The following is a 26,726-nucleotide window of genomic DNA, read 5'->3' as shown; positions in this document are numbered from 1 at the left end:
TTCCTTCCAAAGGGCGGCTGGAGAGAGTGGACACAGCCTAGTTAAGAGAACCCTAGCATCCCCTGAAGCATCTGGGACCCAGGCAGGGCGACCTCACTCTTTATTTTTCCCTTTTCATCTGCTCCGTTCTCTTCTCTGTGCCAGGGAACATTTCGTCCCCAGTGCAGAGTGGAGCCTCCTGTTATGACCTCTCCAACTTCCCCGGGAGCCTGATCTGCCTGTGTGCCTCCTCTCTCCATCCCTCCTGAGCTCTAGCGTCAGCCTCTGTGGACTGGGGAAGGGTTTCCAAACCCCAGGGTTTTCCACTTGGCAGAAACTCTAACTTAAGTTTTTTATAAATTACCTGATATCTACGCCTAGCTCCCATTTCCACCGATCGCCAAAAACTTTGAGACTTCAGTCACTTTGGCTTTAAATTAAGCCAAATGCAGTATTTCCTCTGTTCTCACTTCACCCCTGGATGTAGTCCGGGTCTGAGGATAGGAAGGAGATGAAGTGTCATGGGAATGGGTTAGGTGTCTGGTCTTAATGCTGGGTTCCACTTAGATTTCCAATATCTATGGGACTAGGAAAATGCAAGCCTGTCACTGGTTGCTCCCTCCCTGTCTCATCTCTCATGCCCTCTCTTCACTGTAGTATGACACATATTTCTGGGGCTTTCCAAACTCCAGAAGCAAACAAAAAAATCTCTTTACTTCTTAGAATCCCCAACTAATCTAGGAGTTCTATCTGCTCCTGTCTTGTGTCCCAGCAAGGTAAAGAGCTCCTTCTTAAGGACCCTCCACATTCTAATATATCCTTTTCCTGCTCAGAAGCTCCCTATCCTGGCCAGGGTGTTGTTGTTGTTATTATTATTATTTATTTTTTTTATTTTTAATCTGGTTTGCAGATGTGGCCTGGGTCTTGTATTATTTTTCTACTCTCTAATTTCTAGTGCCAGCTTCATGCCAAGCTTCCTTTAGGTATTAGCCTTCCATATTGCAAAATATTTTTCCAGCAAATCAAAAACCTTGACTTCTAAGAACACTGTCTCTGCTGAGTTGTAAGAACTGTTGGAACTTAAAGTCAATAATTTGATTCTTTGTTCCTCCTGAGGCAAGGACTGTCCCCTGAGACCATGAACGCCAGTGACAGCTCAGAATTCCATCCCAGAACCTGCTTTCATCATGTCCCGTCTTAGCCCAGCATCTCTGAAGTCTGGAGCCAACGTTCTCAAACTCAGCCCAGGGTGCCAAGGCATTGGCAATGCCCTTGGATATTTATGAAGCATCTTCTGGGACACTAATTTTACTTAGAGTTGAGGTGGAAAAACCATTTTAAATAAACAAGCATATGTTACATTGTAAGTTGCAAAATTCATGTGTTTTTAGAATAAAACAGGAGACCAAGGACATTCTAAGCACAGTGGGCTGTTTTAGTGGATGTCTCCAGGCCCCCAAGAGTATAGGCTTGGTGTCTGCTGCTATTAATTCCTACCAACGAAAAGCTTGGGATATGCTGGTTTTCAGTCCAAATGCTACCTACAAGTTTTCAATGCTCTCTGAACTCCGACCTTGTCCTACTTATTCAAACCAGTTTCTGAACGCAATAGCTACGCTCCTCAACATTCCTAAAGCAGTGACTCCTGATACATGCTTCAAGGTTCAGGCCAAATGTCCCTAAAGTCTTCCCTGACCACTGCTCAGAATTAATCACTTCCTCCCCTGGGCTTCATAAACACTTTCTTTATGGGTCTCATAAAGCATTCCTACAGTGCAAGCATTATAGTGATGATTTGTGCCTCTCTAGGTTCTAAACCTCTTGAGGACGGGGCCATGTCTTCGTCTCTTCCATAATCTCAGAGCCTAGCACAGCGTCTGATATGCACTGATTTACAAAGCACATTGGATGCAGTGGGGGTATGCGAACATTTCTACGCCACCAGCGGGGGGGGGGGGGGGGGGGCGGGTCAGGGTTCCTATTTGGGAGGCAACAGGCATAGGAAGTAGTACCAGTCTGGAGGTCCTTGAGATGATTGCCCACTTCAATCATTCATTCATTCATTCATTCACGGTTCATCCTTTCATCAAAACATGGATGTCATGTGATAATGCTGGTCACCAAGATACAAAAATAAATATGACACAGCCCCTGCATTTGAGTTTTTTATAGTCTGTGGGGGACAAATGTCAACAGATGCAAAAGAGATGTCGTAAGTGTGGGTTTTAGAAGAGCTATCTAGCCTTAAGGAGCACATGATGAGTGGGCATGCTTGTGGCCGTGGACACAGTTCAGAACTCTCACGGTGCCTTAATTGCTCCTCGAGGACTAGATTTGGGAATAAAATTAGTTCTCACTTCCTTCATGCCAGTCACTTTTGCAGAGGGTTTATTCAACATGATTTATGTCATTTGATCTTCACAATAGCCCTGGGAGGTGACATGATTATTCATCGTCATCTCTATTTCCTAGAGAAGGAAACTGAGGCTCAAAGATGTTTCTTTAGTGTCTGTAACAAGGCTGTTTGTGGAGTGGGATCCATCTGAACCCTCTAGAAACTGCCCGAGGGAAGAGAGCTATCCTCGTAGCTGATGGTAGAACAAACAGGTAGGCAGGACAGTAAAAGTCAACGAGCTCCCTTCTTGGAGGGTGGGAGGGGGGTTGGGGGAAGTCCACTGGACTTCAGTGACACCTTGAGTGGGAGAGATGATCCAGACAGGGGCCCGTGAGTGACCACGATAAAGCACCCAAATCATCGTATTTGCCAATTTTACTGTTTCTCTCTGGGATCGGTGAGATGCCTAAATAAACACCGGCAAAGACATACATGCACAAAAGGGAAGGAACTGTGGCCAGGTTTGAAAGGGGGATGAAAGGGGGAAACTAGAGACATGGGAGCAATTCAGCAGTGAGCCTCGAGGGGAAATGTGCTCCTAGAGATCAAATGGGGGATCGGGTTGACAAAGGCAGGGAAAGCCGGGGAAGCCGACAGACAGTGGGAAGCAGGAGGGAGGGAGATCTGGAGCTGGCAGAGCTAGCTGCCAGCTGGGGTGGGGGTGGACGACACTGCAGGAGTCTGTTGGGGTCCCTACACTGCTCTGAGCCCTGACTCCTGCCCACCCCACCCCCCATGGTGTTCCAGCCTCCCTCATCCACAGTGTCTCTGCGTCACCACATCCCCTGGGTCAGCTGCTCAGAGGCAGGAACGACCTGACTACGTGGATAGCTCTGGGGTGAAGGTTGTGCAGGAAGGTCATTGAATCAGTTTCATCGGTCACTTTGCTAATGTGACCCAGGAGGACACTGCCATTAGAAGCTTTTGACAACTACCAGCCAGCAGCTTTAGTCACAGATCCCGCAAATATTTACTGGGTCCCTAGTACGTGCCAGGCTCTGTCGGGGAGGCTAGGGACACAGAAACAAACAAGACTGGGTCCATGGCTAAGGGGCCATCTGCCAAGCAGAGACCAGGAGCTGCAATGTAGAACGTTGAGTTCTCTGTCCAAGCCACAGAAGGCACCCAGCCCGCTGGGGGAGTGGGGGGTAGAGGGGACCAGGGGCTTCTACGAAGAGAGCTACCTGGACATCTCTCCTATTTCAGTCATCGGTCAGGGGATGGACTCAAGGTCCCTCTGCTCTGGGGCCCAGATTCACCTCCCTGTTTCTACTTTAGATTATTCCAGATCAAAAGCCACCACTGGTTCCCTCCCTCGCTTGGCAAGACGGCTGCTCTTTCCCACCGGTCTGAAGGTCACTCTTATCACAGAAAAACATTGACCTACGTTACCTTATCAATAAGCTCATTTTATTTTGACTGTTCCAGGCCTAGTCAGATTTAGACTGTTTTTAATCCACGTGTCTTTTTGTGGGGAGGGGGTGATGCAGGAGCATTTCGCTACCCACACCTTCCCGGGACAAACCCTCCATACAGCTCCGCTCTCCCCACGGGAACCTTGCTTGGCTCCGGCTGCGCCCATGGAGCCCCTGCCCACATCACGGATTCCTGCTGCATCTTCCTCAAGGGGCCCATTGCCGGCACCGCCCCCCACCCCGACCCTCCCTACCACTCAGGTCCTAAACATCTTCAACATCTACTTCATTCTATCAAATCCACAGAAGTTTTCTGATACCCACATTCATTCATTCATTCATTCATTCATTCATTTCCTTCTTTCTTCCTTTCCTTCCTATTCTTTCTCTCTCTCTCCTTCCTTCCTTCCTTTCTTTTTTCTGAACAGAGTTAGTCTCCTCCACACTTGATCGTTGGGGACCGGAAAGCCAAGGTTTATGTGGCTTCCGTGGCTTCCTATGAGGGAAGGGGCAGCATTTCCTCTAACTTAGAAAAGGCCACTAAACTACCCAGAAGGCCATATTCCCAAGACCTAGTCTTGCAGGATGGATTCCCACGCAGACACACTTAGAAACACAAAGTCACTCGTTCACGGTCTCATCACGGATAATCATTCACGCTGGGCAGAGAAGGAAGCATACAGTATTACTCATTTCCCTCCTCGGCCGCCTTCCTAGGGGACAGCATGTATAAGTAAATTTGTTACATATTTTAGCAAGGCTGCCTTAGATGACTAGGGCGATCATATGATTTATTGTCCAAGCCAGGACATTATGAGACATAAAGGGGGTTCTAAAAATAACTAAGAGGCATTAAACGATCGACAACAGATGTAGCCCGGGACTATCCTGGGCGAACCCCCTACAAAAAACCCCGGGTGCTCAGGGACCCTGAACACTCCCCCACCACACATATCAGCCGGTGACTGCTTTCTATCCAGTGTGATCTAGACTTCATTCATTCACTCACTCATTCATTCATTCAGTAAAACATCCACGTGCCAGGCCCTGTGGACAGCCCTGTGAGGAAGACAAGTCCTGTCCGCATGACACATATTCCGGTAGAAGAAATGGAAAGTAGACAAATGCATGAATAGAACGTATAGTATCAGGGCATGATGAGGCCTGACAAGAAAACCAAAGCAGAGCTCAGGGGATGGGGGAGATGGGTGAGGGGAGGGTTGGCCTCTCTGGGGGAGCCTTCGCAGAGGCTCCAGCCCTCAGCCTGGCCCCACCCAGCCCTAACTTCTTCCAAGGCTTGCTCTCCGTGTGTTCCAGCGACCATCACCTGGACTCTCAACACCAGAACAAGCTGTTGTCCCCCAGAGCAGGAGGGGACACTCCTGAACCTGCTTACCTTTGGCTCTGTGATCTTCCTCCTTGGGGCATTTGCCGCCTTCCCACCATTTGCGCTTCAGAATTTCTAGGCGGTTGTTTTCCTGCAGCTGGAGAATGGCCAGGTCAAACTCATCCCGGAAAACCGAACCTGTGGGATCAAGGGAGAGCCCAGAACACGGGGTGTAAGTGTGCTGTGAAGCATCACTCTGCTCCTTTCCCTCAGTACACCTCCTGGGCACTCTGGTCACTTAACCCCAGGAGGAGAGGGACAGACACGGCAGGGGTCCCCACAGGAGCACGGCTCTCCCCCTGGCTGGTTCTGAGGACCCTGCACCAAGAGGAAGGGGTTCTGGGCCTTTCTACTTTCCTTCTCTCTATACTGATGTCATGTTCAGCCCACAGTTGAGAGCCTAGTGAGGGTCAAGCGACGGCTTCTGGGGTTCCCGTGGAGCCCCACTTCCCCACCACTTTCTACTCGGGTTTAATGACCTGCCTAGGGACACTAGGGAAGCTGGTCATGAGGCTTCCCATCTGCCTCCAAGAGGCCAGGGTGGAAAAACGTGTGTGACACAGACCTCTCCCTCCGTCAGCTGTCTGTCTTCTGCTTGATCTAAATGAATTTCCCAGGCACCTGTAACTCTTGCTACATCACACCTGACACCTGTTTACCCAGGGCAGCCCCCAGGGGGAGAAGAGCCACCCGAGAGAGTGACAGAAGCCACCTCTCCCCCATCTGTGTGCAGAAGCCAGTCACGGGCAGCCCAACCTTCCCCCCCGGTCTGCTGAGTGTCCGACAACCCCCCGTCCCCGTCCATCACCCTGTGTATACCGCTCCTCCTCCCCTCCTCAGACAGAAGGCTTCTGTTCGCTGCAATTCTTTTTTAATTTTTCTAATGGAATATGGTCAAGGAGCTTTGGTTCTGGAATTTAGGTTTAATCACAAAAACAGGCTTAAATGAAACCATGGGAAGCTCAATGCCTCAGTACGGGCTGAGGCGGAGATCTTAAAGGAAAAGCTGCCAAGAGGCTGGAGACCAGCTAAACTGCTCAGTTTTCCTGCTCAAGCTCTGTGAAGGCCTGATGTGGACAGATGCCTCAGGGGAAAAGGCTACAGCGAAGGATTCAGGCTGAAGCTTGGAACAAATAGATTTGTGCTCTTCAACTTTAATACGCATGGCCTGGGGATCTGGTTGACCTGCAGACTCTGAATCCGTGGGTTCCATGGGCCTTTTATTTTCCTTAAGATTCTATTTATTTGAAAGAAAGAGAGAGAGAGAGAGCACAAGTGGGGTGACGGGCAGAGGGAGAAGGAGGCTTCCTGCTGAGCAGGGAGCCCAATGCAGGACTCGATCCCTGGACTCTGGGATCATGACCTGAGCTGAAGGCAGATGCTTCACCCACTGAGCCACCCAGGTACCCTCAGGTTATGCATTTCTAACAAGCTCCAAAGGGGATGCCCTGCTGTTCGGCCACAGACTGCACTTTGACAGACCAGGACTAGATCAGCTGCCAGATCTCAGGACTCTGACAGCCACGACCCACAGAGGAAAGCTTCCCTCCTGGAGATACAACTACGCCTGGGCATGCAAATCCGCAAGCTTGTGGCACAGAACGTGTCTATGCGACGTGGGCCAACATCAAGAACGCCTCGTGTGCCGTAGGTACTTATTACACACCTGCAGCGGTCAGCTACTTGAACTGCAAGATGGGGCTACGTCGTGAGACTGATGAACATTCCAGGTTTACAGACAACTGTCCGGCCCAGCCAGGCATTTCAACCAGTTTTCAAGGCATTTTCAACCCAACTTCAACAGTACCCCAGGGGCTCCATGAAAGGATTATTCTGTTTATTCCATGTTTGCCTGCTTTGCCTTAACCACTTTACTAATTTTCCCTCTCATTCCGTGTGCTGTTTTTCTTAATTTTCTTGGGTCCAAGCACATAGCTTATTCTCTGGTTATGTCCTTACCCCTCTCTCCACCCACTTAAAAACGACACACATGCTGCCTTTCCTGGATGTAACCCCAGCTGGATGTAAATTCTCTCTCATCACTGGCTTGTATGATGCTCTTCCCAACCTGATCTGAGAACCTGGACAAGTCCACAGCTCACCTATCCTGTCTTGTTGAGTGGGTGGGATCCTCTGGCAACATGGTCTGGAAAGCAAAGTGCTGAACCTGGCTCAAACCCAGCTCCTCTACCTGCTTTGTGACCTTGGACAAGTACGTTGTTGTCCTGAATCTCAGAGAAGGGCCACATCTACCTCGCAGGTAGGCTGACATGTGAAAATAGCATCATGCCAGATACAGAAGAAGAAATGTATTTCCTTCTCTTTTTCTTTCATTATTGATAAAATTTCTCAAGTTGGCCTGCTTTGTGTCAACTCTCAACAGGTTTGTTCCATGAACACTTTTAAAGCATTTGAGATTTCAGTAATTTAACTGAAATTTTAAAAAATTTATCTTAAACAGCTAGATCCTGATCAAGGTGCATGTTAAAGTGTGTTTTGTGGTTCACGCCACCATCTTGAAACAAAATGGAAGCCAATAAATCTCTCAAAGAGGGCCATAATCTGCACATTAATAAATATCAATGAAATATGATGGTAAGAAGGGCATATGTGGTCTTACAAGTGCCCGGAGTGAGGCCTCTGGGTTTACAGAAGTGCTAGTGTCAGAATTCATTGAGCTCAAGAATGAACTGTATCCTTGCCTATGCTCATTGGCTTCGTTTCCCATCCATCTTTAAGAAGTCACCTGCTTTTACCAAATAACATAGGGGGTTAGGGAAAAGATGGGGAGGGCACTCATGTTCCCCCTCAAACAGCATAAGTGGGAGACGCTGTGGTTTAAGGCACCTGACCTGATTATTAGGTTTACCCCTCAATTACTCTATAAGATAGGCATTAGAAACCTAATTTTACAGATGGGTTAACAGACTCAGAGAGCTTAAACGATCTGAGGTTCCACAGTCCAGAACCAGGAGCATTCCCAGGTCTGCCTGTCCCCAAACCCATGCTTTTCACACTCCATGGATATAGTGAATCCAAAAGAATTCTAAGTTAAGTAATGATCAAAAAAAGGAGTATGTTAGATGACAGCAAAGATGTATGTGCTATATATCGCTTTCCCCACATGGTCTGATGGCCTCAGTTGCTGCCTCTCCCCCTGCTGCCTTGTACAGAACAGCCTTGTAGAAGAACAACGTTGGGCAAGGACAGTGCCATACAGTGTGGCTCTCCATGATGGGTGAGGGAAGGGTACATGCTCCAAGCACCAGGGGAACATTTTCAGATTCCCTCTCCAATCTAAAAAGCAGTTCAAAGGGCTCCCCCTCACCTTCTGATGAAGGCACTATCAGCAGGAGAAGGCCCAAAGCATGAATATCCTTTAGAAAGCATAGTTGGGAGACCTTTCTGGAAGTCAAACATCCCTACCATCCTATAACAGCCTGGAAGGCCACAGTCAGCTGAATACTGAGTTCTCCTGTTCATTTTCAATGACTTATACTGATTGAGAGTAGATGTGTCCCACAGATGATCTGAAAACCACCTCACCTCATCATGTCTATCTCCTAGCACTAATAGCAAAATTAATTAAGTTTGACCATCTCTACCTTCCCCTTCCCACTGCTAGAGGTCCATCAACAGAGCAAGAGCCAAAGGGCAGGAAGCAGAAGAGGGAAAACAAAAGCCCTGAAGCATCCACCAAGGACATCAACGTGTCCTTGAGTAATTAATCAATTAATAACTAATCAATTTGACCGGCCATAATTAAAGATTGAGAACTCTGATGGAAGTATGTGGGTTTGCTTGTTTTTCGGGTTTTTTTTTTTTTTTTTTTTTTTGCTTTTTTTTTAACCTGAAGAATGCCCACCTAAAGTCACTGTTAACTGGTTCTAGAACAGGGCTGTCGAATTCAGTGCTGCATTCGGTGGTCCTAGCTACTCTGACCCTGCCTGGATGGAGCTACCCAAAGAGGCTGTTCCTCTCCTGCATACCGACTGGCATGCCAATCCCATAGCCCTTGGTGTCCAGCAGGCCCCCAATCTGAGTGAGGTTGCAGTTTCGCTGCCGGTAGTACTCATTCATGGTGGATTCCAGAAGGAAGGCATAGTTGGAATTCAACACCCTGGCGATTCCCTCCTCAGTGCTCTTCACAAACACACTTGGCTGCTTAGAATACATGTAATTCCACATGCGTTGGTAGGTCTGATAGCGGGAATTCTGGGAAAAGAACACAAGAAAGCAAGATTAGAACAAGAGAAAGGAAATGCTGGTTTTAAAAGGGAGGGAATCAAAGTGGACCTTAAAATCCTGGCCCTTTTCTTACTCAGCCCCCTCATTATTGTCCATATAACATTTTCCCTTCCATCTCACAATGACCCACTTGTCATGGCAAGAGAGGGGGCTGTGACTTTGAAACCTCTCACAGGAAGGCAAGGAAAGAACAGGGTCCTAAGACACTGCAAACTCTGCCTAGTGGTTTGATAATCAGTTTTGCCCCATCTACCCTAGAGAAGACTTTCGCTGCCAACCTCCGGGTTTGGACCGAATGAAGAATGGAAATTCTGGTTGTGTCCTTCGCTGTCCTTCAGGCAGGAGGCAGTGAACTCAGGGTCATTGGGACTTCTAAGAGACAATGTCTGAAGGAGGAGTGTCACCCACTTTCTGTTGACCCTAAACCAACATATCAATCCCAGATCCAATGCTGGCCTCTATTTTTACAAATAAGAAGACTGGGAGAATTTAGCCAGGTGTGTGTGTCTATCCACACCTGTGTTTGCATGATGCCTTCAGTTGTTGTGGTGCCGATAGGCACTGAGGCTTGTATGGAAAACAGAAAACTGAAGTCCAAGGCCTTGGACTTGTTTCATGAGAAAATGGACATCTTGGGTAGTTGGATGGCTGGACACCTATTAACTCCAAGGGTACTTTATAGAGCCGGACATAGATGAGCCCCAAGTGAACCTCCAAACTAGATGTTAGAGATAATGGGATGAAGATTGATGTTGTTATCTTTAGAGGACAAATATCTCAACTCTATTCTGCCCAGTTCCCCATGTCGGTGAGCCACCCAATGGGTTTACTTGGAAGAAGGTCATGCTGGAGCCTCCGTGAATTGTGCCATACTCAATGGCGGTCTGGTCAGCCAGGTCATCCACTGACTCAATGGGCACATCCATGCGCTGCACAGTCAGGAAGGCCGCTAGGTTGGCCGTATAGGATGAGATGATGATCAGCGTGAATGCCCACCTATGTGAGAAAAGACCAGGAAATCATCCTTGCCCAGGCACCCCCAGGAGTCTTAGTCCCCACCCCCAGTCCTGCAGCAACACAGAAGAGACCAGGAGTCCCTCTTCAGAAGGAGCTCCCAGCTCCGTGGGGGAAGAAAACGGAGGCAGGGCGTATGATGTCAACAGAAATGAACAGAGTTTGTGAGCCTTTCTTGAAAGAAGACCATTAATTTTTTCCCCCTCATTTCTTAAAGGAGATGATTATTGGGTTGCTATTCAAAAGAGGTATGTCCATGCACATGAGGCCATCTTGGAGACCATGAGAAATGAGCTAGTGAATGAGCAGAGGGTGCCAGTTCTGGGGGCTCTGTTTAGAGCCAGGGATGGGGGGCTGCCCCTGTCTTCTCATGATGCAGCCTACAATCTGATGTGCATCGCCATGGGCTGAGCACCTGCCAGGAGCCACACACATCATCTCACGTACTCCCTACAACTAAGGGAGGTAAGTCTTACCCTGATTTTGCTGATGAGGAAATGGAGACTGAGAGAAGCAAAGGAACTTTCCAAGTAACACATGGATAAATTCATATTTTATTTTTAAGGATTTTATTTATTTATTTGACAGATAGAGACACAGCAAGAGAGGGAACACAACAAGCAGGGGGAGCGGAAGAGGGAGAAGCAGGGTTTCCACTGAGTAAGGAGCTGGACTCGGGACTTGATCTTGACCCTGGGATTGCGACCTGTGCCACAGGCAGACGCTTAACAACTGAGCCACCCAGGCGCCCCTAAATCCGTATTTTAAAATGAGTTCTATCAACAAGAAACTCTTAAATATTAACTGGTGATAAGCACCTGTGACTGCTGAGAAGTTAGAATTAGAAGCTACTCTTGCGGGTGCCTGGATGCCTCAGTCAGTTAAGCATCTGCCTTTGACTCAGGTCATGATCTCGGGGTGCTGGGATCAGGTTCGCTTCCTGCTCAGGGAGGGTGGGTCTACTTATCCCTCTGCCCCGCCCCCCCCGCCTCCTGCGCATGCTCGCGCTCTCTCTCTCTCTCTCTCTCTCTCTCTCGTGTTCTCACTCCCTCAAATAAATAGATAAAATCTTAAAAAAGAAAAAAAGAAACTACTCTTGTAATGCGCAAACTATTTCAAAATAGAGGGGTATTTTATTGGGTAAAACGAACTCATTTAAAATGAGAATAATTTTGCAACTCAAGCAGTGTACATGCTTAATGCCATTACAACTAGTTTGTTCACTTAAGTAGGTTAAATAAGCCTTCTACCATCTGGTCAGCAGTGTGGCTCTGCATCCCAATCCATTTGTTTATAGGGGTTCAAAGACATATCCAGGCATAATTGAGGTTGGATAATCACAGGTTCTGAATCTGCGGAGTCTGAATTAATGAGGCTTTCCTCATTATGAAGACATTGTCGACTAAAGCATAGCATTTGCCAAAGGAGCCAGAGGCCGACAGATTCCAGGGGGTTTTTCAGAGCGGGAAGTCCCACTGTCTCCTTTACCACTGTGTCCAAGGACTCCTGTAGGCTGCCTCCCAGGTGGGAAGTGACAGGGTCATCTGCCAACTCAATGAGTGCCTCTATATGCCAGACCCCTGGGGAGGTGACCTGGTTTCAGTTCTGGCCTGTTCCACTCCACCTGTGAGACCTTGGGGGGAAAGCCACCTACATCCTCCAGGTTCGTCTGCTCGGGAATAGTAATGCCTGTTCTGCCTGTCTTCGGAGAATTGTGAGATCAAATGGGATAAGATGTCGCTGGTGACTAATCCTCTGTAAAGGACCAGAGGAATGGGAGATAGAACTGTAGAGACAGACCTTCCCACTGACTATGGGAAGAAAAGCATCTGGCCACCTTCCCTACGTGTGACCTGTAAGTAGGGTCAGGTGTCCTTCCGTCCTTAAGACCTGCTTTCCCTGCTCCTGCTTCCATTCTCACACTCTGCTGCAAGTTCTTTCTTCTGACCATCCCCCAGCGGAGGCCAGGGAGGTGGGGTGAGCCATCTCCACATGGAGGCCAGAATTCTGAAGGGGCTTAGCTACCCGGGATAGCACCATGGGTTCATGAGCCCCGGGTGTGGACTTGACCTCAGAGTTGGCTGGGCAGTTTCCCTCAGCCTCCTGATTATACTCTGGCATCTCTCCCACCGTGGGTGGCCTCGAGGTACTTTATACGGCTGGTCACAAAGGAATGGGTCAGAGAGCCAAGCAGCTTGGGGCAAGCCTATCATCTCTGCTGAGAAAGGGAATCACACACTCTCTCATATGCTCTCTCCAGAGGGGTCAGTGGAGCCCTGCTCCTATGTGAAAGGGTCATTAGCAGTTGTCAAGTTGACATTCTTGTTAGCAATGTGGCATTCTCGTCCCTTGCTCAGGGTGGGGAATCTAAGGCAGGCCGCAATGGCCCTCTCTCTGGCTCTCCCACTCCTTCAGGGAGCTGATCAAACGGAGGCCTTGATTTGATAACGGAGAGCTCCGAGGGGCAGAGGATCTCCCTAACAAGTCAAGGCCCCCCCTCCCCCAGACACAAGGGAGCCTCCCAGCCCCCGACAGCTATTTAAAGTACTGCTGAGCCAGTGGGCCAGGGCTAGCCTGTGAGACAGGTGGCCCTCCCAGGCGCTCAGGCAGACATTCTCTGGAGGAGGGAATGCCTGGGGCTTGGGGAGCTGACAGGGGTGGGGGGGTGCGGTGTGCAGCCGGCGATGGAGCCCTCGGAGAAGTACACAGGAATACACCCCCTGGAAGGAACAGCTCCAAGTAGAAAGAGATCAGAGTCTGCGGCCGACTTCTGCTTGTCTGTATGGCTTCTGCCTGACTTCCAGGATTTTGATGGAACTCTGCGATTTTTCCCTCCCAAGACCGCCCCTTTTCCCGGGGAACATTAAAACCCAGTTCTTTCCTTTGATCTACATGGTGGTTTCTGGGCATTACCTGGTAATTGCCCAGATGTCTTAAATCCTACTATATTTATCATTTATCAGTGAAAACAAAACCCCCAGCTGGGTGGGGGTCAATGTCCCAGTTGTGTTTTTACCTCCCCATCAGTCCCAGTCCAGTGTCCCTCTGGTAACTGTCCAGACACTGGTGCTCAAGGTGGAAACACCACTTTTCCCTTCTCCATTGGCTTACACAGGCTGCGAAGGAGCGGAGAACACCGAGGCTGTAAGTCCTTTAGGCTATGAGAGCCAAACGCAAAGTGGGATTTTAAGCAAGGCTGGGAAACTGGGATTCTGCCAGCTGGCCTCTTGTCTGTTGTGTACATACAACACATATATGTGTGTGTGTGTTTCATTTCACCCCATAAGGGTCTAACAGCAATGATTAGTTCACATATTTATGTAGCACTTTCAAGTTTTCAGACTGCTTTCCCACACACCAAATCGTTCAACCGTCTTCTCTTTGCCCTGGGTGAGCCAGGAGGAGAAGGGAGCTGCAGGCCAGGCTGGCTACCTGCGCGTGGGGACTGCCCCCAAGAGCCTGTCCAACTCTGAGCCACTAAGAGTTTGCCTCTGCCCACACCTGCCGAGGTGGGCAGGTCTGGCAAGGTCCCGGCGCCAGGCCCAGAGGGAGGAAGGTGGAGAAAGCTGGCAGAGGGGGCCAGATGTGACAGCCGGGTTTCCATTCTTCCAGCAGGCATTTCCCGCTGCACACCCCGATTTGCATAAATCTGCATATGCCTTGGCAGGCCGAACCACTCAACCTCAGGTCATTTTCAGGTCAGGAATTTATAATCCTTTCGGCTGTGTGCCTACAAGGCAGTTTTCTGCATCCCCTTTCCCGCCCTGACTCCCTGCCCTCTGTCTCCAGACCTCCGAGGCAGAGGGAAAGGGGAACAGGAAAAGATGGTACAAAGTGTGCCCAAGCCAGTGCTCTCAAGCCAGTGCTCCCAAGCCTTCTGGAGCTGGTGGAATGCAGCCCAGGTCCCTGCTAGTCTGTTTTGGAAGGCAGAGCTCTCTGTGAGCTTCCTGGCTACCTGCAGCCAGGGCAGGGCTCACCCGAGGACCCCCCAGGGGTCCCTACCCCACTGGGCCTGGCCCCTCCTCTGCCCCGGATCTTACCAGACGCCACTGACGCAGCGGGTGGATAAGGCTCGAGGGGCGATGGTGGAGCCCTGCTGCATGAAGCCCCCGACGGGAAACCAGAGGCTGTTGCCGAGGGAGTACTGGTTCACCAGGAGGTTGCATCGGCCTTGGGCACACGGGTGGGGGCTGTACCACTCATAGGGGGTCAACCTGTGGGAGAAAAGGAACACAGACCAGTGCCAGGGAGGGTGGGGGTGAAGAACACACTGGAAAGAGCAGTGGCGGGGGGAGAGGGGGGCTCTCCCTTCTGTCCTCACCTCTGTACTCAGTCCCAGGCCTGTGGCTTTGACCAAGCCACTTCCCTTTGCTGGACCAGGATCCTCCCAACCAAAACCAAGGGGCTTAGACTACGCTGGCAGTGTTTGTACTGCTTTTCTTCAATTAAAAAAAATTTTTTTTTAAATTTTTTCAAAACAAGTCATGATGTGGAACTCCAAACACAAAACAGATTAATGTGCAGCCTCCTTGACTAGAAGCCACATGTGGCAGGGGACGGGAGGGGACACCTGGGAAGTGCTGTGTTCTTAAGGGGGCCACCCTCAGCCCCCTTAAGTGGTCACAGAGGGACCGGAGGACCCCACAGAGCCAGTGTTTAAACCCTCAGTCAGAACAGTGCTTCGCAAATGTTCACCTTCATCAGAATCACCAAGAAGGTTTGTTCAAACACAGACTGTTGGGCTCAGCGCCTGAAGCTTCAGATTCAGGGAGTCTGGTGCCGACTAAGCAGCTTCTTGGCTCACCGTGATGCCCCGGGTCCGTGCTGAGAAACCCTGGCCTAGGGGGTCCCCTGGGCTGTGGGTCTCAGCCCTGATTCTGTGTCAGACTCACCTGGGAGCTTTCAAAGAAACGCCACTGATAAGATGCCATTCCCAGAGGATTTGATTTGCTTCCGTGCATTTCTAAGGCTCCGCAGGTGAGTGTGATGGGCACACAGGGTCGGGAAAGGCTTCTCTAAGCCCCCTGCCTCTCCCTCCCACTGTCCCTCTCTGATGCCCTTTCTTCATGCCCCCCAGATGCATGCCTTCCCTCCTCGACCCACTCCTACACAAACCCCCCAGCTGTGCCGACAGGGATGCGTACGGAGGTGTTGCCGAGCAGGGCATGGAACTGGGTGCCAGTCTCATCACCAGCCTTTCCATCCCTGGCCTAGCCTGCTTGTTGTTCTGCCACGGCTCGCCCACATGGCCACTGCCCCTACTGTTCCTGAGTACAATGCCAGCGTGTCATCGCTGGCTCGTGTCCAGAGATATGCTCCTTCTCCCCATGGCCTACAGACCTGGCTTGTCCTTGGTGGTTTCCAAGCCCACAGGCTCTTAGAACTGGGCTTCAGAGATAGATTCCCTGGCCTCGGCCCTAGAGATGTTGAGAGGATCGAACCTGGGAATTCATTTTTTTTTTTAAGATTTTATTTATTTATTTGACAGACAGAGATCACAAGTAGGCAGAGATGCAGAGAGAGAGAGAGAGGAGGAAGCAGGCTCCCCGCTGAGCAGAGAGCCCGATGCGGGACTCGATCCCGGGACCCCGAGATCATGACCTGAGCCGAAGGCAGCGGCTTAACCCACTGAGCCACCCAGGCGCCCGGGAATTCATATTTTTAAAAGCTCCTCTGTGACTCTGATATCAGCCGGCTTGGAAACGGCTGCCTTAGATTAGTGGTTTCCAGATAGGTTTTTTCCCCCCCAAAATCTCACCCAGAAGTACAATAGATCAAGAGATAAAAGTGGAACTGGTCTGGATGAAGAGGAGTTGAGGCCCAGAGCTTTGGCTACCGAGCCTTTCACCACCCCTCCAAAGTCCCTGGTACCTCCCAGGAGCCCTCATGCCCCAGGGTACCCTGTTTTTAAAACCTGTACCTAAGGTAGGTGCATTAACCCAGGTTCATGCATTATACATATATGATATAATGTGTGTGTGTGTGTGTGTGTGTGTGTGTATGGTATTTTTTTTAATTAGTCCTCTTGTTAATGTCAGATCCTGGGGTAGTGCATGTGTGTGTGTGTGTGTGTGCAGGGCCGGGAAGGGGGGCAGTTTAAGCCCCCGGAGCTGGGTGAAAAGCTTCAGGCTGCAGCAGGCAGGATAAAGCAGGCGTCTGTGTCTGTATATCTAGGAACCAAGCTTTCCGACCATTTCCAGGGCCCTCAAGGTCCCCCGAGATCTATGGGAATAGCTACACACTGGGGCTCAATCAAAGGGGGCAAGAGTGAATTACAGAGCCGTGAACCAGGGCTCAGGCAGACAGCTTCCTAAAAGCAGCAGCCGACAGTGTGGTGAAGTGGAGAAGAGGCATGCCAGCCTCCTGCATGTCTCACCCGTTGTCACTGACAACAGATACTTGACAGTGGCAATGCCTCCAGACCCGAGGGGGGAAGGTGGCACCAGAGAGACACACACAGCAGCCTTTGAAGGCTACCAGCTTGTGAGCAAGGCCTTCTTCTGTTGGGCTGGATCTCATGGGCTCAGGCTGACTTTCCTGAACGTGGCTCTGATCTCCACTGGAAGAGGCAGAGACTGGGTGAGGCAATGCTCCCTGGGCAGGCTTGGGAGCTGCCCTGGGGTTCTGTGTTCTAACTAGAGAGAGCACATGTTCTCCTTGAGCTGTTGAACAGACATGCTCTAGGGAAAGGCCTCAGCCTGCAGAGGTGGGACATACCCTGGAATTGTCGAGTCCTGCCACTGTGGCCGCGAGGAGACCACTAGGGAGACAGCCGGAACAGAGCCGCCACCAGCTCTCCGGAAGCTCATCCCATGGTTCTGTTACTTACCAGAAAGTAAAGGCCCTTTCTGGTCCTATGCTATGGTGAGTTGGGTGCTGAGCATAGAGTGTGGATTCTGAACCGGTGACCTCTGAGCCCTGGGCTTGTTCTGCTTCTGGATAGGAAGCCGGCTGTCCCAAAGCCCAGGCTGATCCCATGGCCCAGCCCCGGAGAGCGATCACCCTCTCTGTGCACATTCATGGGAGGCCTCAGCCATGGGATGCCTTCATGTTCTTCGGGAGGCCCAGGGACAGCTTCTGTTTGCAGGGGAGAGGGAGGGCCTAATTGTCCCCAAACCCTGATCTGGACCCGTTGTTGCAAATCAACCCTACTTGCAAATGCCTTTTTCCCTCCCGCCCTCCTGTCCTGTGCCATCCTCCACAGCTCCCATTCAACAAGGCAGCTGTATTTTCACGGGCGGATCTGGGCTGGGGAAGGGCCAGGCCCTCTTCAGAGGAAACCTTCTCTGTCGCCCATGCCCTGAGACCTCCGGTCCCCCAGCTCTGGTCATCATTCAGTTCACTCTGTGGCAGATACTGGCAAGGTCTAATGCCAGGGCAGCCAAAGGCATAGTGCTTAGTCAGAGTGCTCTTCCTGCCACCCTCCTCCCGTCCTCTCTCCTCCAAGACCCAAACCCAAACTGGGGGCCTAGAGACTGGGGAACAGAATGGGGAAGAGACAGGGGTACAGAAGCAAATTCAGACAAACTGGCCTGTTTGCACCATTGCATAGTAGGGAAGCCGTGAGTAGGTGGGGGGATGGGTGGTGCCAGGTGGACAGCACAGCAGAGAGCAGGTCAGGTCCCCAGTCCCCCTCCCAACCCTCCAGTGTGGCCCCAAGGTCCTCTGAACCCGCCCCTCCCACTCCCTACCCCTCCCATGCAGTTCTCGAGGTGGACGCGAGGTGGCGGTGCGAGGACAGGGAAGGGGCGGCGAGCTTACCGAGCCACTAGGAAGAGGACGCAGCTGACGGCCAGATAGGCTAGAAGCATGAAGAGCCAGACGCCAGGAGAAAATGGGTCCAGAAAGGAGAAATAGCCAGGTTTGCGTCCCTGGAAATGAAGACAAAACCAGATTCACTGTGGGTGATTCTCAGTGGGTCAGGATGGCCCCTGGCCAGGGCGGGGCAGGCCAGAGGAGATATAGGGATGTGGGTCTGGCCCCAGATGGCCCTGCCCCTGGATTCTGGGTGACTGGCTTAAATGGCACTGGGGTCCAAGGTGCAGAGGGGCTGCTCCAACACCTAGCCAGCCCTGATCCCAGCAGACCAAACACAGGGACAGCTGGGGCCACTTCACTTCCTTGGTTAAGGGAGGCTTCGTGCTAGGCAAGGGGAAGAGCCCTCAGTATCCCTTATGTACCACCCTGTGTCCCCCTACCCTCCTCGAGGACGGCATGGTGGGCGCAGGGGCTTTGAGCCGCTGGTGTCCACGTCGCTGGAGTATGACAGCGCCCCTCCTTGACACTCACGTCTTTCTCACAAGGATGCTAACGGAACAGGCACCTTGTTTTTTTTGTTTGGAGGGTGAACTGATGCATAGTGAGATTAACCTTAAAAAGAGATTAACCTCGAAAATGGTACCATGAGACAGATTATTATTTCCACGTTACTGGTGAAGAAACCGAAAGCCCAGGGCAGTTGAGAGATGTGGGTCCAAGGTCACACAGCCAGTGAGTGGGAGGGCTGGGACTCAAATGCTCATCTTCCGACACCAAGCTCAGAGCTCAGGTACCATCACGCTGTGGGGAGACGTAGTCTGTCCCCAGCCCAGGGGTGTGCCTGGCCAGAGTCAAGGGAGCCAAAGGATGGGGCCAGGAGCAGAAACCTAGGTACCAAGCCCCTGGATATTTTCCGGAGGACAGTGAAATGCAATGAGCAGGATGGAGTTCCATGATCTACTCTGGGGTCTTGGGCAAGTGCACGCCCTTCTCTGGCCTTGGTCAGAGCCCCTATAGGTCAAAAGGGCGACACTGCTGGCTTACCACAGATAGCTGTCATACATCCTGTTTCCCCTGCTGTGTTCACCCATTCTACATTCGTGGCTATCATGAGTTGACAAGCCTCATATAAAAGTCCAGATTTCTGGCGTCTTTCACAAAATGGAGTGGTCTGGAAACTCTGGGCCTCAATCGCCAATGGGCCGGAGCTCAGCGGTAGTCGCCCCCTCTACATACGGCCGGCTCTCTCCAGCTCCTCCTTCCTCCTGCCCTTCCACACCCCCCAGTTTATCAGGGCAAATGGACATGAAGTTTAGCGCCCTGTCACTCGTGATGATTTCACTCTGTGTTTCTCAATTGAGAGATACTGGGGGGGGGGGGGTCTTTCATTGTTGGTTTCTGAATCTGAAACCCCATTAGATGCTCAATGTCAGAAATCTATACCTGATTATATCACAATGAGTGAATCGAGGAAAATGACAGCACTATTTAAAGCTGCCATATTTGGTTAGGGGTGATAAGGAATGATGCACGGTCGTGGGAAAAATTCCTGGAGACTCAAGTTATAAAACATCGAACATCACACAAACAAGGATCAAGACGTAAACATCGCTCCGCTGGAAACATATCAGTCATGTTGGCAAGAGAACATCTGATTCTACTTGTGATTGACGCCAACCAGAAGAGCAAGGAGTGGGCAGTTATGTGAGAGTTGGGTCTGGGCATAAACGGCCTTAGTTTAGGCGGAGCCCAGGCTGTTTATAGGATGCCAAAGAGAAGTACATTATTTGCAGGCTCCGAACTACTACTATTTTTTTCCTTCTATGTGGATGCCTTGTATTGCTTCTTCCCCCCAAAGGCATCTGAGTTACTGGTGTTTGGGGGCAAATCCGGTGTCATATGCCACCGGCATTTCTTCCAAATAACAGATTCTCCCTAACCCAGAGGATATATGATGGTGATACTTTCCTTCCGGAGAATTCAGAATGTTTCACTATGTCCTCTTGATTTCAATACCCAGTTCTCTGTATTGACAGATGGAAGAATGGAGACCTGGGGAGGTTAAGTGCCTTGCTCAAATCACTGGCGATGGCTTCAATTTCTCTGGTGCTCATTCATCACACCGCGCCACAGTGATGCCACCTCTCCCTCGTTCAGTTGGCCGCCGTACCGCGTGTTCCTCTCCTTTTTATCTTTGCAACTTGCTCCAATCAACCCCCTAATTAATCTCACGTCTTTTCCCCAGTGCCAGCAGAATCCCAACCTACTCTATGTCAACCCCATGAAGCCCTCTTGAACATTATTTGTACCCATCATCATTTATTTGGACTCTGTTGTATTTATAGGCATTTCTACTGATTCATACATGTCCTGTGGGCTGCAAGGTGGACCAGTTTCTTCAGGTGACTGCAACCACTTTGAAGATAGATAATTGGTTCTATAGAGTCTACGCCATAGACATCCAGGACAGGCCAAGCACTGCAGATGGACTGAAAATTAGATGCCACCAAAATTTAACTAGTTCCCTGGCTTTTTTAAAGATTTATTTATTCGAGAGAGCGAGCGAAGGGGAAGGGCAGAGGGAAAGAGAATCTCAAGCAGACTCCCTACTGGGTGTGAAGCCCTGCTCAGGGTTGATCTCATGTCCCTGAGATCATGACCTGAGCTGAAACCAAGAGTCAAAGCCTTAACCAACTAAGCCACCCAGACACCCGGAAGCCCCTATCTCCTGGACTTTTGTACTGTGTTTCAGGCTGACCACACCAGAGCCAGCATTCTTGATGCTGTCTGATGATGGGAGACACCCAAGGGGATGGTCACCAACAGATCACCATCCCAGCATGGGGAGACCCTTAGAATGTTAGAGGGGGTGCTACAAAGTGGCAGTGAACTCCCCTTGCATGTCAAAAATTCCTCTTGTTCTTAAAGATAATCTGTTGAGTCAATGAAACTTCATTCTAGAAGAAATGACATTATAGTGAGAATGCAGTTGCTTTCCCAGACTCTAGAGCCAGACACATAAGGACACCAGAGCTAGGTAATACAGGACAGGCAGTAAATTAAAACACAGACTCTGTAGCTAGCCTGCCCAGGACTGAATCCTGGCTTCATCATTTACAACTATGTGACCCTGAACAAGTTACTTAACTTCTCTGGGCCTCCATTTCCTCTTTTGTAACATGGGGGTAACAATAAAACCTACCTCAGGAGGGTGTTTTAAGAGCTGGATGAGTTCACACATAGTAAAAGCCATATGTGTTGGCTTCTCCTCTGGCTAATGGTAGCCGTGAGTGAGGGGAGGGAGGACAGTGGAATTTCCTTTTATATTAGTTCTCCCTCAATGGACAAGAAATATTTTTTCTGCCCTACAGTGACACATGCGAATGATGTCTGGGGAGAGAATGCCATTGTGGCCATAGTCACGTTCTGTAACACTTAGAATTTCTATGGGTTATAACCCATGAGTCATGAGGGTTCCCAGGGCTCTCCAGGGAAGCCATTAAGGCAACACCAGGCTCTATTCTGGAAAGACGGCTCTTAGAAGCCAAGGATTCCAACCTCAGTTCTGCCTCGGCCTTTCCAACGAAGGCACAGAGTGGGTCAGATGTGTGGTGGGTTCTCCCTTGTCCCTGGAGGGGCTGGGCATCCTGGTCACCCCTTCTTTTGTGCTGACACCACACAAGCTAGTGATACCGACTCTCTACCTGCCCTGCACCCTCTCTCCTCTCCTGCAGAGCCAAGGACAAATGCTCCTTCTGTCCTCCACGTGGTCTTTACAACTAAATGGCAACGCATTCAGAGGTCTCCTTCAACTCCCAGCTGTGGTCCACAGTCAATAAAAGACTCTTTAGGGCTGAAGAGATAAAAGCAGGCAGTGTCCATGCCTCTTTCTGGAAGAGGCAGAAGAAGAGGATTTCCTCCTACCCCGCCCCAGGAACCCACAGGTAACTTTTCTCAGGGTGTCTGCAATAGACGGTCTTGATGATAGTTGGGTTTAGCATGCACTTCCCACCTCTGAAGCCAATGGGAAAAAAGAGGCAAGCAATTAATTCCTCCTCACATAAAACACCCACATGAGTTTGTTGCCTATGTAACCCACACGCTAGCAGATCTATTTTCATTTTGCTCTTTGGAAATCCAGTACGAGGAGATGTAAATTCCAATCCTGGCACTGACTTTGACTTGCTGAGTGATTCCAGGCAGGCCACTCAACTTCTCTGAGTGCCATTGTCTTCTTCCAGAAAATGGGACCCGGCCATCAACATGAAGGGGGAATGTGAGAATTACTACAGTAATATTGATAGAACACCTGGAGCTTTGTGAGATAGGAGCGCCCAATAAAATACCAATATGAAAATGATGATACACCCAGGAAACCATATTTCCATGTTATGGGCTCTCGTGTTACTTAGCCTTAAGGAACAAAACTCTGCGCGTTCTGTTTCCTTATAGCAGGGTATTAAGCAGTATTAGAAATGATTCACTTGTTTACTTAGCATCGTTCTCCATTCTTCTAGACAGTCTTTCTGAAATGAAACAGACCTTCTTGAAAAAAAAAAAAAAAAACGGGTAATATATCCAGCGAAAATTCTGGGCATTAATTTAATGTTGGCATTTATGCCTCTCTCACTTTTTAATCACTGTCTGTTGTTTTGTTGTTGTTTTTTTTTTTTAACTTTTCTTGACAGAGAAGACTCTAGATAAGAGTTAAGAAGAGGAAAAGACAGAGCATAAAACTTCTCCACTTTGTTAATCAAAGATGGGTGAGGACCTTACAGAGGGAAGATAGCAAAGGCATGCTCTCGAAGAAGTCGTAGGTACTCTGGCTGGCTGGAGACACTAAACAGGATAGGATAGTATAGAATAGATAGTATTCTCAGATTAGAAAGGCTCTAGAACATTCCCCCGACACATGGCCTTGACATAGAGAAATGCACCTAACTGTACCATAAAGATGGGTAGTTAAAAGCGTATGGACCTGGGGACCAGAAAGTTGGGTTCAGTGCCCCCTCCACCATTGTGCTTTCTCCTCTCTCCATGGTCCCGCTAGCCATCGCGGACCTTAGCATCCTTCCACATAAAATGGGGACCATGGTACTGTGCCTCGGGGGGGGGGGGGGTTGCTGTATTAAAGCAGAGACTCCATGCAAAAGTGCTTCATAAATAAAGAGATGCCAGACAGATGTTAGTCAACACACAAGTACCCTGACGTACACCCAACCACCTTGACTATGTCAACACTGAACTTTTTTTTTTTTTTTTATAAATATTTTATTTATTTATTTGATAGAGAGAGATCACAAGCAGGCAGAGAGGTAGGCAGAGAGAGAGGGAAGAAGCAGGCTCCCTGCCGAGCAGAGAGCCCGATGCGGGGCTCGATCCCAGGACCCTGAGATCATGACCTGAGCCCAAGGCAGAGGCTTTAACCCACTGAGCCACCCAGGCGCCCCAACACTGAACTTTTTAAATGTAATTATCCATTTAGGGGGTATACGTGCCAAGCGTCAAATCTCAGGTTGGCGTCTGGCACACGCAGATGACGCCTTCCTACAACAGTCAGTGCGTGCTGGAGGAATGCAGACTTACTTTAATATTAATCAGAGCAAAACATCATTAGGCAAATTGCTGTTGCAGAAAAAAAAGACAGCAAAACGACACAATATACTCTGATGTTCAATATGAATGTTTTCATTTCCCTGTGCTCTTTTCCCCTCCATTCACATAGATATTGGAGTCCTCACAGTGGGCGTCAGAATCATAAAACCCCAGAGTACAGATGCCCCTGGGTTCCTTACTGTTTCAGCGTATACTGAATGAGCTGATGTGCCATGGAAATCAAGAGAGTCTTGAACTTCAGATGTCCTGTTATTTCATTCGCATTCTTGGAATAGTAGGGGTACTCAGATCTCGTTGGTACCCAGACTCTAAAGGCTGGACCCTGTATGTATGGTTTGGAAGCTCATCTAGCCCTGACCAGGGATTGTAATGCTTTTTCAGGTGGGTGCTAGGTTGTATGCGGGCGGTGCAGGCAATGGTGGGGAGGGAGCACTGAGTCCCGGGGAAAGCCGTGCGGGCCTGGAGCAGAAGATGTACTTGGGTGGCCTGAAACATGGGCCTCCCATCTCCTCTTGTTATCTAGACCATTGAGATCAAGGCCAGAAAAGAAACAGGAAATCTAGTTTAGTCACTCATCCTGCTGCCTGGGCTATGAGGCCTCCTGACAGAAGCCAGGCTCCTGGGCTCCGTGCTGCTCCATTAGGAGCCACAAAAGAAAGTGGTGCTCACTGCCCACAGGACAGCGGGATACCTCCCTCAGCCTTCCCTCCTGCCTTTCTTCTTTCTGTAATTATGGAGCCAATATAGCCTGTTTGGGATGATCATGTTTCCACATCAAAAACTGTATCATAAGAGCTTCTGGCCTGACAAGAGGGTACCTTCTTCCCACTAGGATCCACTTAGGGAGAAAGAGATAAAGACCAGTACAGTGCAGCAAATACATGGGCAGACAGCTGCTGCTCAGGGAAAGAGACCAACAGCTCCATCCAGAGGAGTCACACTGAAGAGCAAGTGACATTTGAGCTGGGTATCGAAGGCTGGAGAGGAGTTTGTTCCGCGGCCAAGAGGCAAGAAGACGGGCACAAACCTAGATCAGAAGAGGCTTGTGTGTTGGTGAAGTGGTGAGTGCTATGTGGTGAAGACGCCTAGAGCAGGAGCTACGAGTGGAACAGGAAAGATGGGCTGTGTTCTCCATGTTCAGAAAGAGGGACTTGGTCTTGTTAAGTGATGGGCAGCCAGTGAACCATCTTAAGTAGGAGGCTGATATGATTCCATTAGTAAAAAAAAAAAAATAGCAGTAAACTAAAAAACTAACTCTCAGCAAGTCACGTGCATTTACAAAATACAAAGCTAATGCCCTATTGTGCACAGGTCAGGCACTGTTATAGGTGCGTTACTTATGCATTTATGTATCCTCATTAAATCTGCATGACAACCCATTGTCGCACATGAGAAAACTGAGACACAGGGGACATGCAGCAAGTACATGGCAGATCTGGCTCCAGAACTTTCCACTGCTTTTTCATGAATGCTGGAAGTGACTATGGCCCTCTGATGGGGACGCAGTACTGGATGGGAGGGTCACACCTCTCATCCAGTGAACTCAAGGAGGATACAGGCCACCAGGATGGCAATTCAGGTCAGAGATAAGGAAAGCCTGAAGCAAGGTGGATTCAGTGGGGGTGGAAGGCGTGCTTGAGAACCATCTAGGAGGTGAGCTGACTGACTGAACGTGTGCAGTGAGAGAAGTGAAGGGCAGCTCGGGGGAATGGGTGGAGATGCCATGAGGTGAGATGGGACAGGGGAAGAGGAGGAAGAATTCTACAGAATATGGTTTGTGACACCAAATTTGAGGTGCCCATGAGATGGTCAGGTGATGTCTAGTCATGCTAGAAATAGCTTCGAGAATTCAGGGGAGTGGCCAGGGTTGGATTTATAGATGCGGCAGAGAGCTGTCAAAGAGAGAAGGGAAATGCACCAGGGACATTCACGGGGCAGGCAGAGAGAGAGAGAGAGTCAACGGAAATGCTGGAGGGGCAACGATCAGGGTGGTAGGAGGAAGAAGAGGAAGAGACAGTTACCTGGAACCTGGAACGGAGAGAGTTCTAGAAAGTGGGGAAGTGGGAGGGATCGACAGTAACAAATACTGAAGCCAGAATTCTAAGTCAGCCTCTGAGTGGCAGGGAGTAAGGCATCCAAATAGCAAAACAGTCTTCCCATTTTGGTCCTAGAAATGCCTGAGCAGAAACAGAGATTATACCCCAACAGTGAGAAGAAGGAAAATACCACATCATCGACACTTGGTGATCCCATGGTGGTGAGAAACTAACCCTAGGTAATCTAGGATGACTGTAAATTCACACACTATTTCTGATTGTCTTTAGACTTCAGACACATACCTGCCACCCCTTACTACTTAGGAGGGTTTTGCAATATTTTCAAAAGAGGCATTTATACTTTGGGTTAATTATTTTAACCTTTGCACACAGGCTTCATCATCACCAGATGTTCACATCTTGGCAATAATCACTCATAACTCAGATGACCTCAGATACAGAATTAAGATATAGATTCTGGGCCATTATAGATTATAAATGAAATTAATCATCTTGAGAAACTACCAACTTCAGAAAAATTCACAAAATAATAAACTTTCCACTTGAGAAAAATTCACAAAATGATCGCTATGAACTTGAGAAAAAGTCAAAAAATAATAAATACTCTCAACCTGAGAAAAATTCACAAAAGAATAAACCCCCAGTATTCAACTTTATTTTTGTTAACCTAACACTATTATAGGAGAGAGAGCTTCTCTCTGTAATTTCAGATTGAGGCTTTCATGGTGAACTCCATGGAGCTATCCTGTGGTATTAGCTGTTTCTGCCAATTCAGATACAGCAAAGTTCATCTCAGACCTGTTCTCTCCAGGTCTCCCCTGGTTTCATTGATTCAGGATTGTTCTCTCCAGCTGATT

The 26,726-nt window shown here is 49.4% G+C and overlaps 1 protein-coding gene across 5 annotated transcripts in view; it reads right to left on the bottom strand.

Annotated features, from left to right (window-relative positions):
* Positions 1 to 26,726, bottom strand: part of GRIK4 (glutamate ionotropic receptor kainate type subunit 4) — a 411,978-nt gene that overhangs the window by 12,692 nt on the left and 372,560 nt on the right. For all 5 annotated transcript variants that reach the window (XM_059183457.1, XM_059183459.1, XM_059183458.1 and 2 more), the window contains 5 exons: positions 18,200 to 18,309; positions 14,479 to 14,652; positions 10,255 to 10,420; positions 9,166 to 9,391; positions 5,186 to 5,314 (listed from right to left, as the gene is read on the bottom strand). In XM_059183457.1, coding sequence (XP_059039440.1) covers positions 5,186 to 5,314; positions 9,166 to 9,391; positions 10,255 to 10,420; positions 14,479 to 14,652; positions 18,200 to 18,309 — 805 coding nt within the window. The remainder of the gene's footprint in view (positions 1 to 5,185; positions 5,315 to 9,165; positions 9,392 to 10,254; positions 10,421 to 14,478; positions 14,653 to 18,199; positions 18,310 to 26,726) is intronic.

Source organism: Mustela lutreola, chromosome 1 (genome assembly GCF_030435805.1).
Source record: "Mustela lutreola isolate mMusLut2 chromosome 1, mMusLut2.pri, whole genome shotgun sequence".
Lineage (NCBI taxonomy): Eukaryota > Metazoa > Chordata > Mammalia > Carnivora > Mustelidae > Mustela > Mustela lutreola.
The sequence above is the reverse complement of the archived record's forward strand: the minus strand, read 5'-3'. Positions and strand labels throughout refer to the sequence as shown.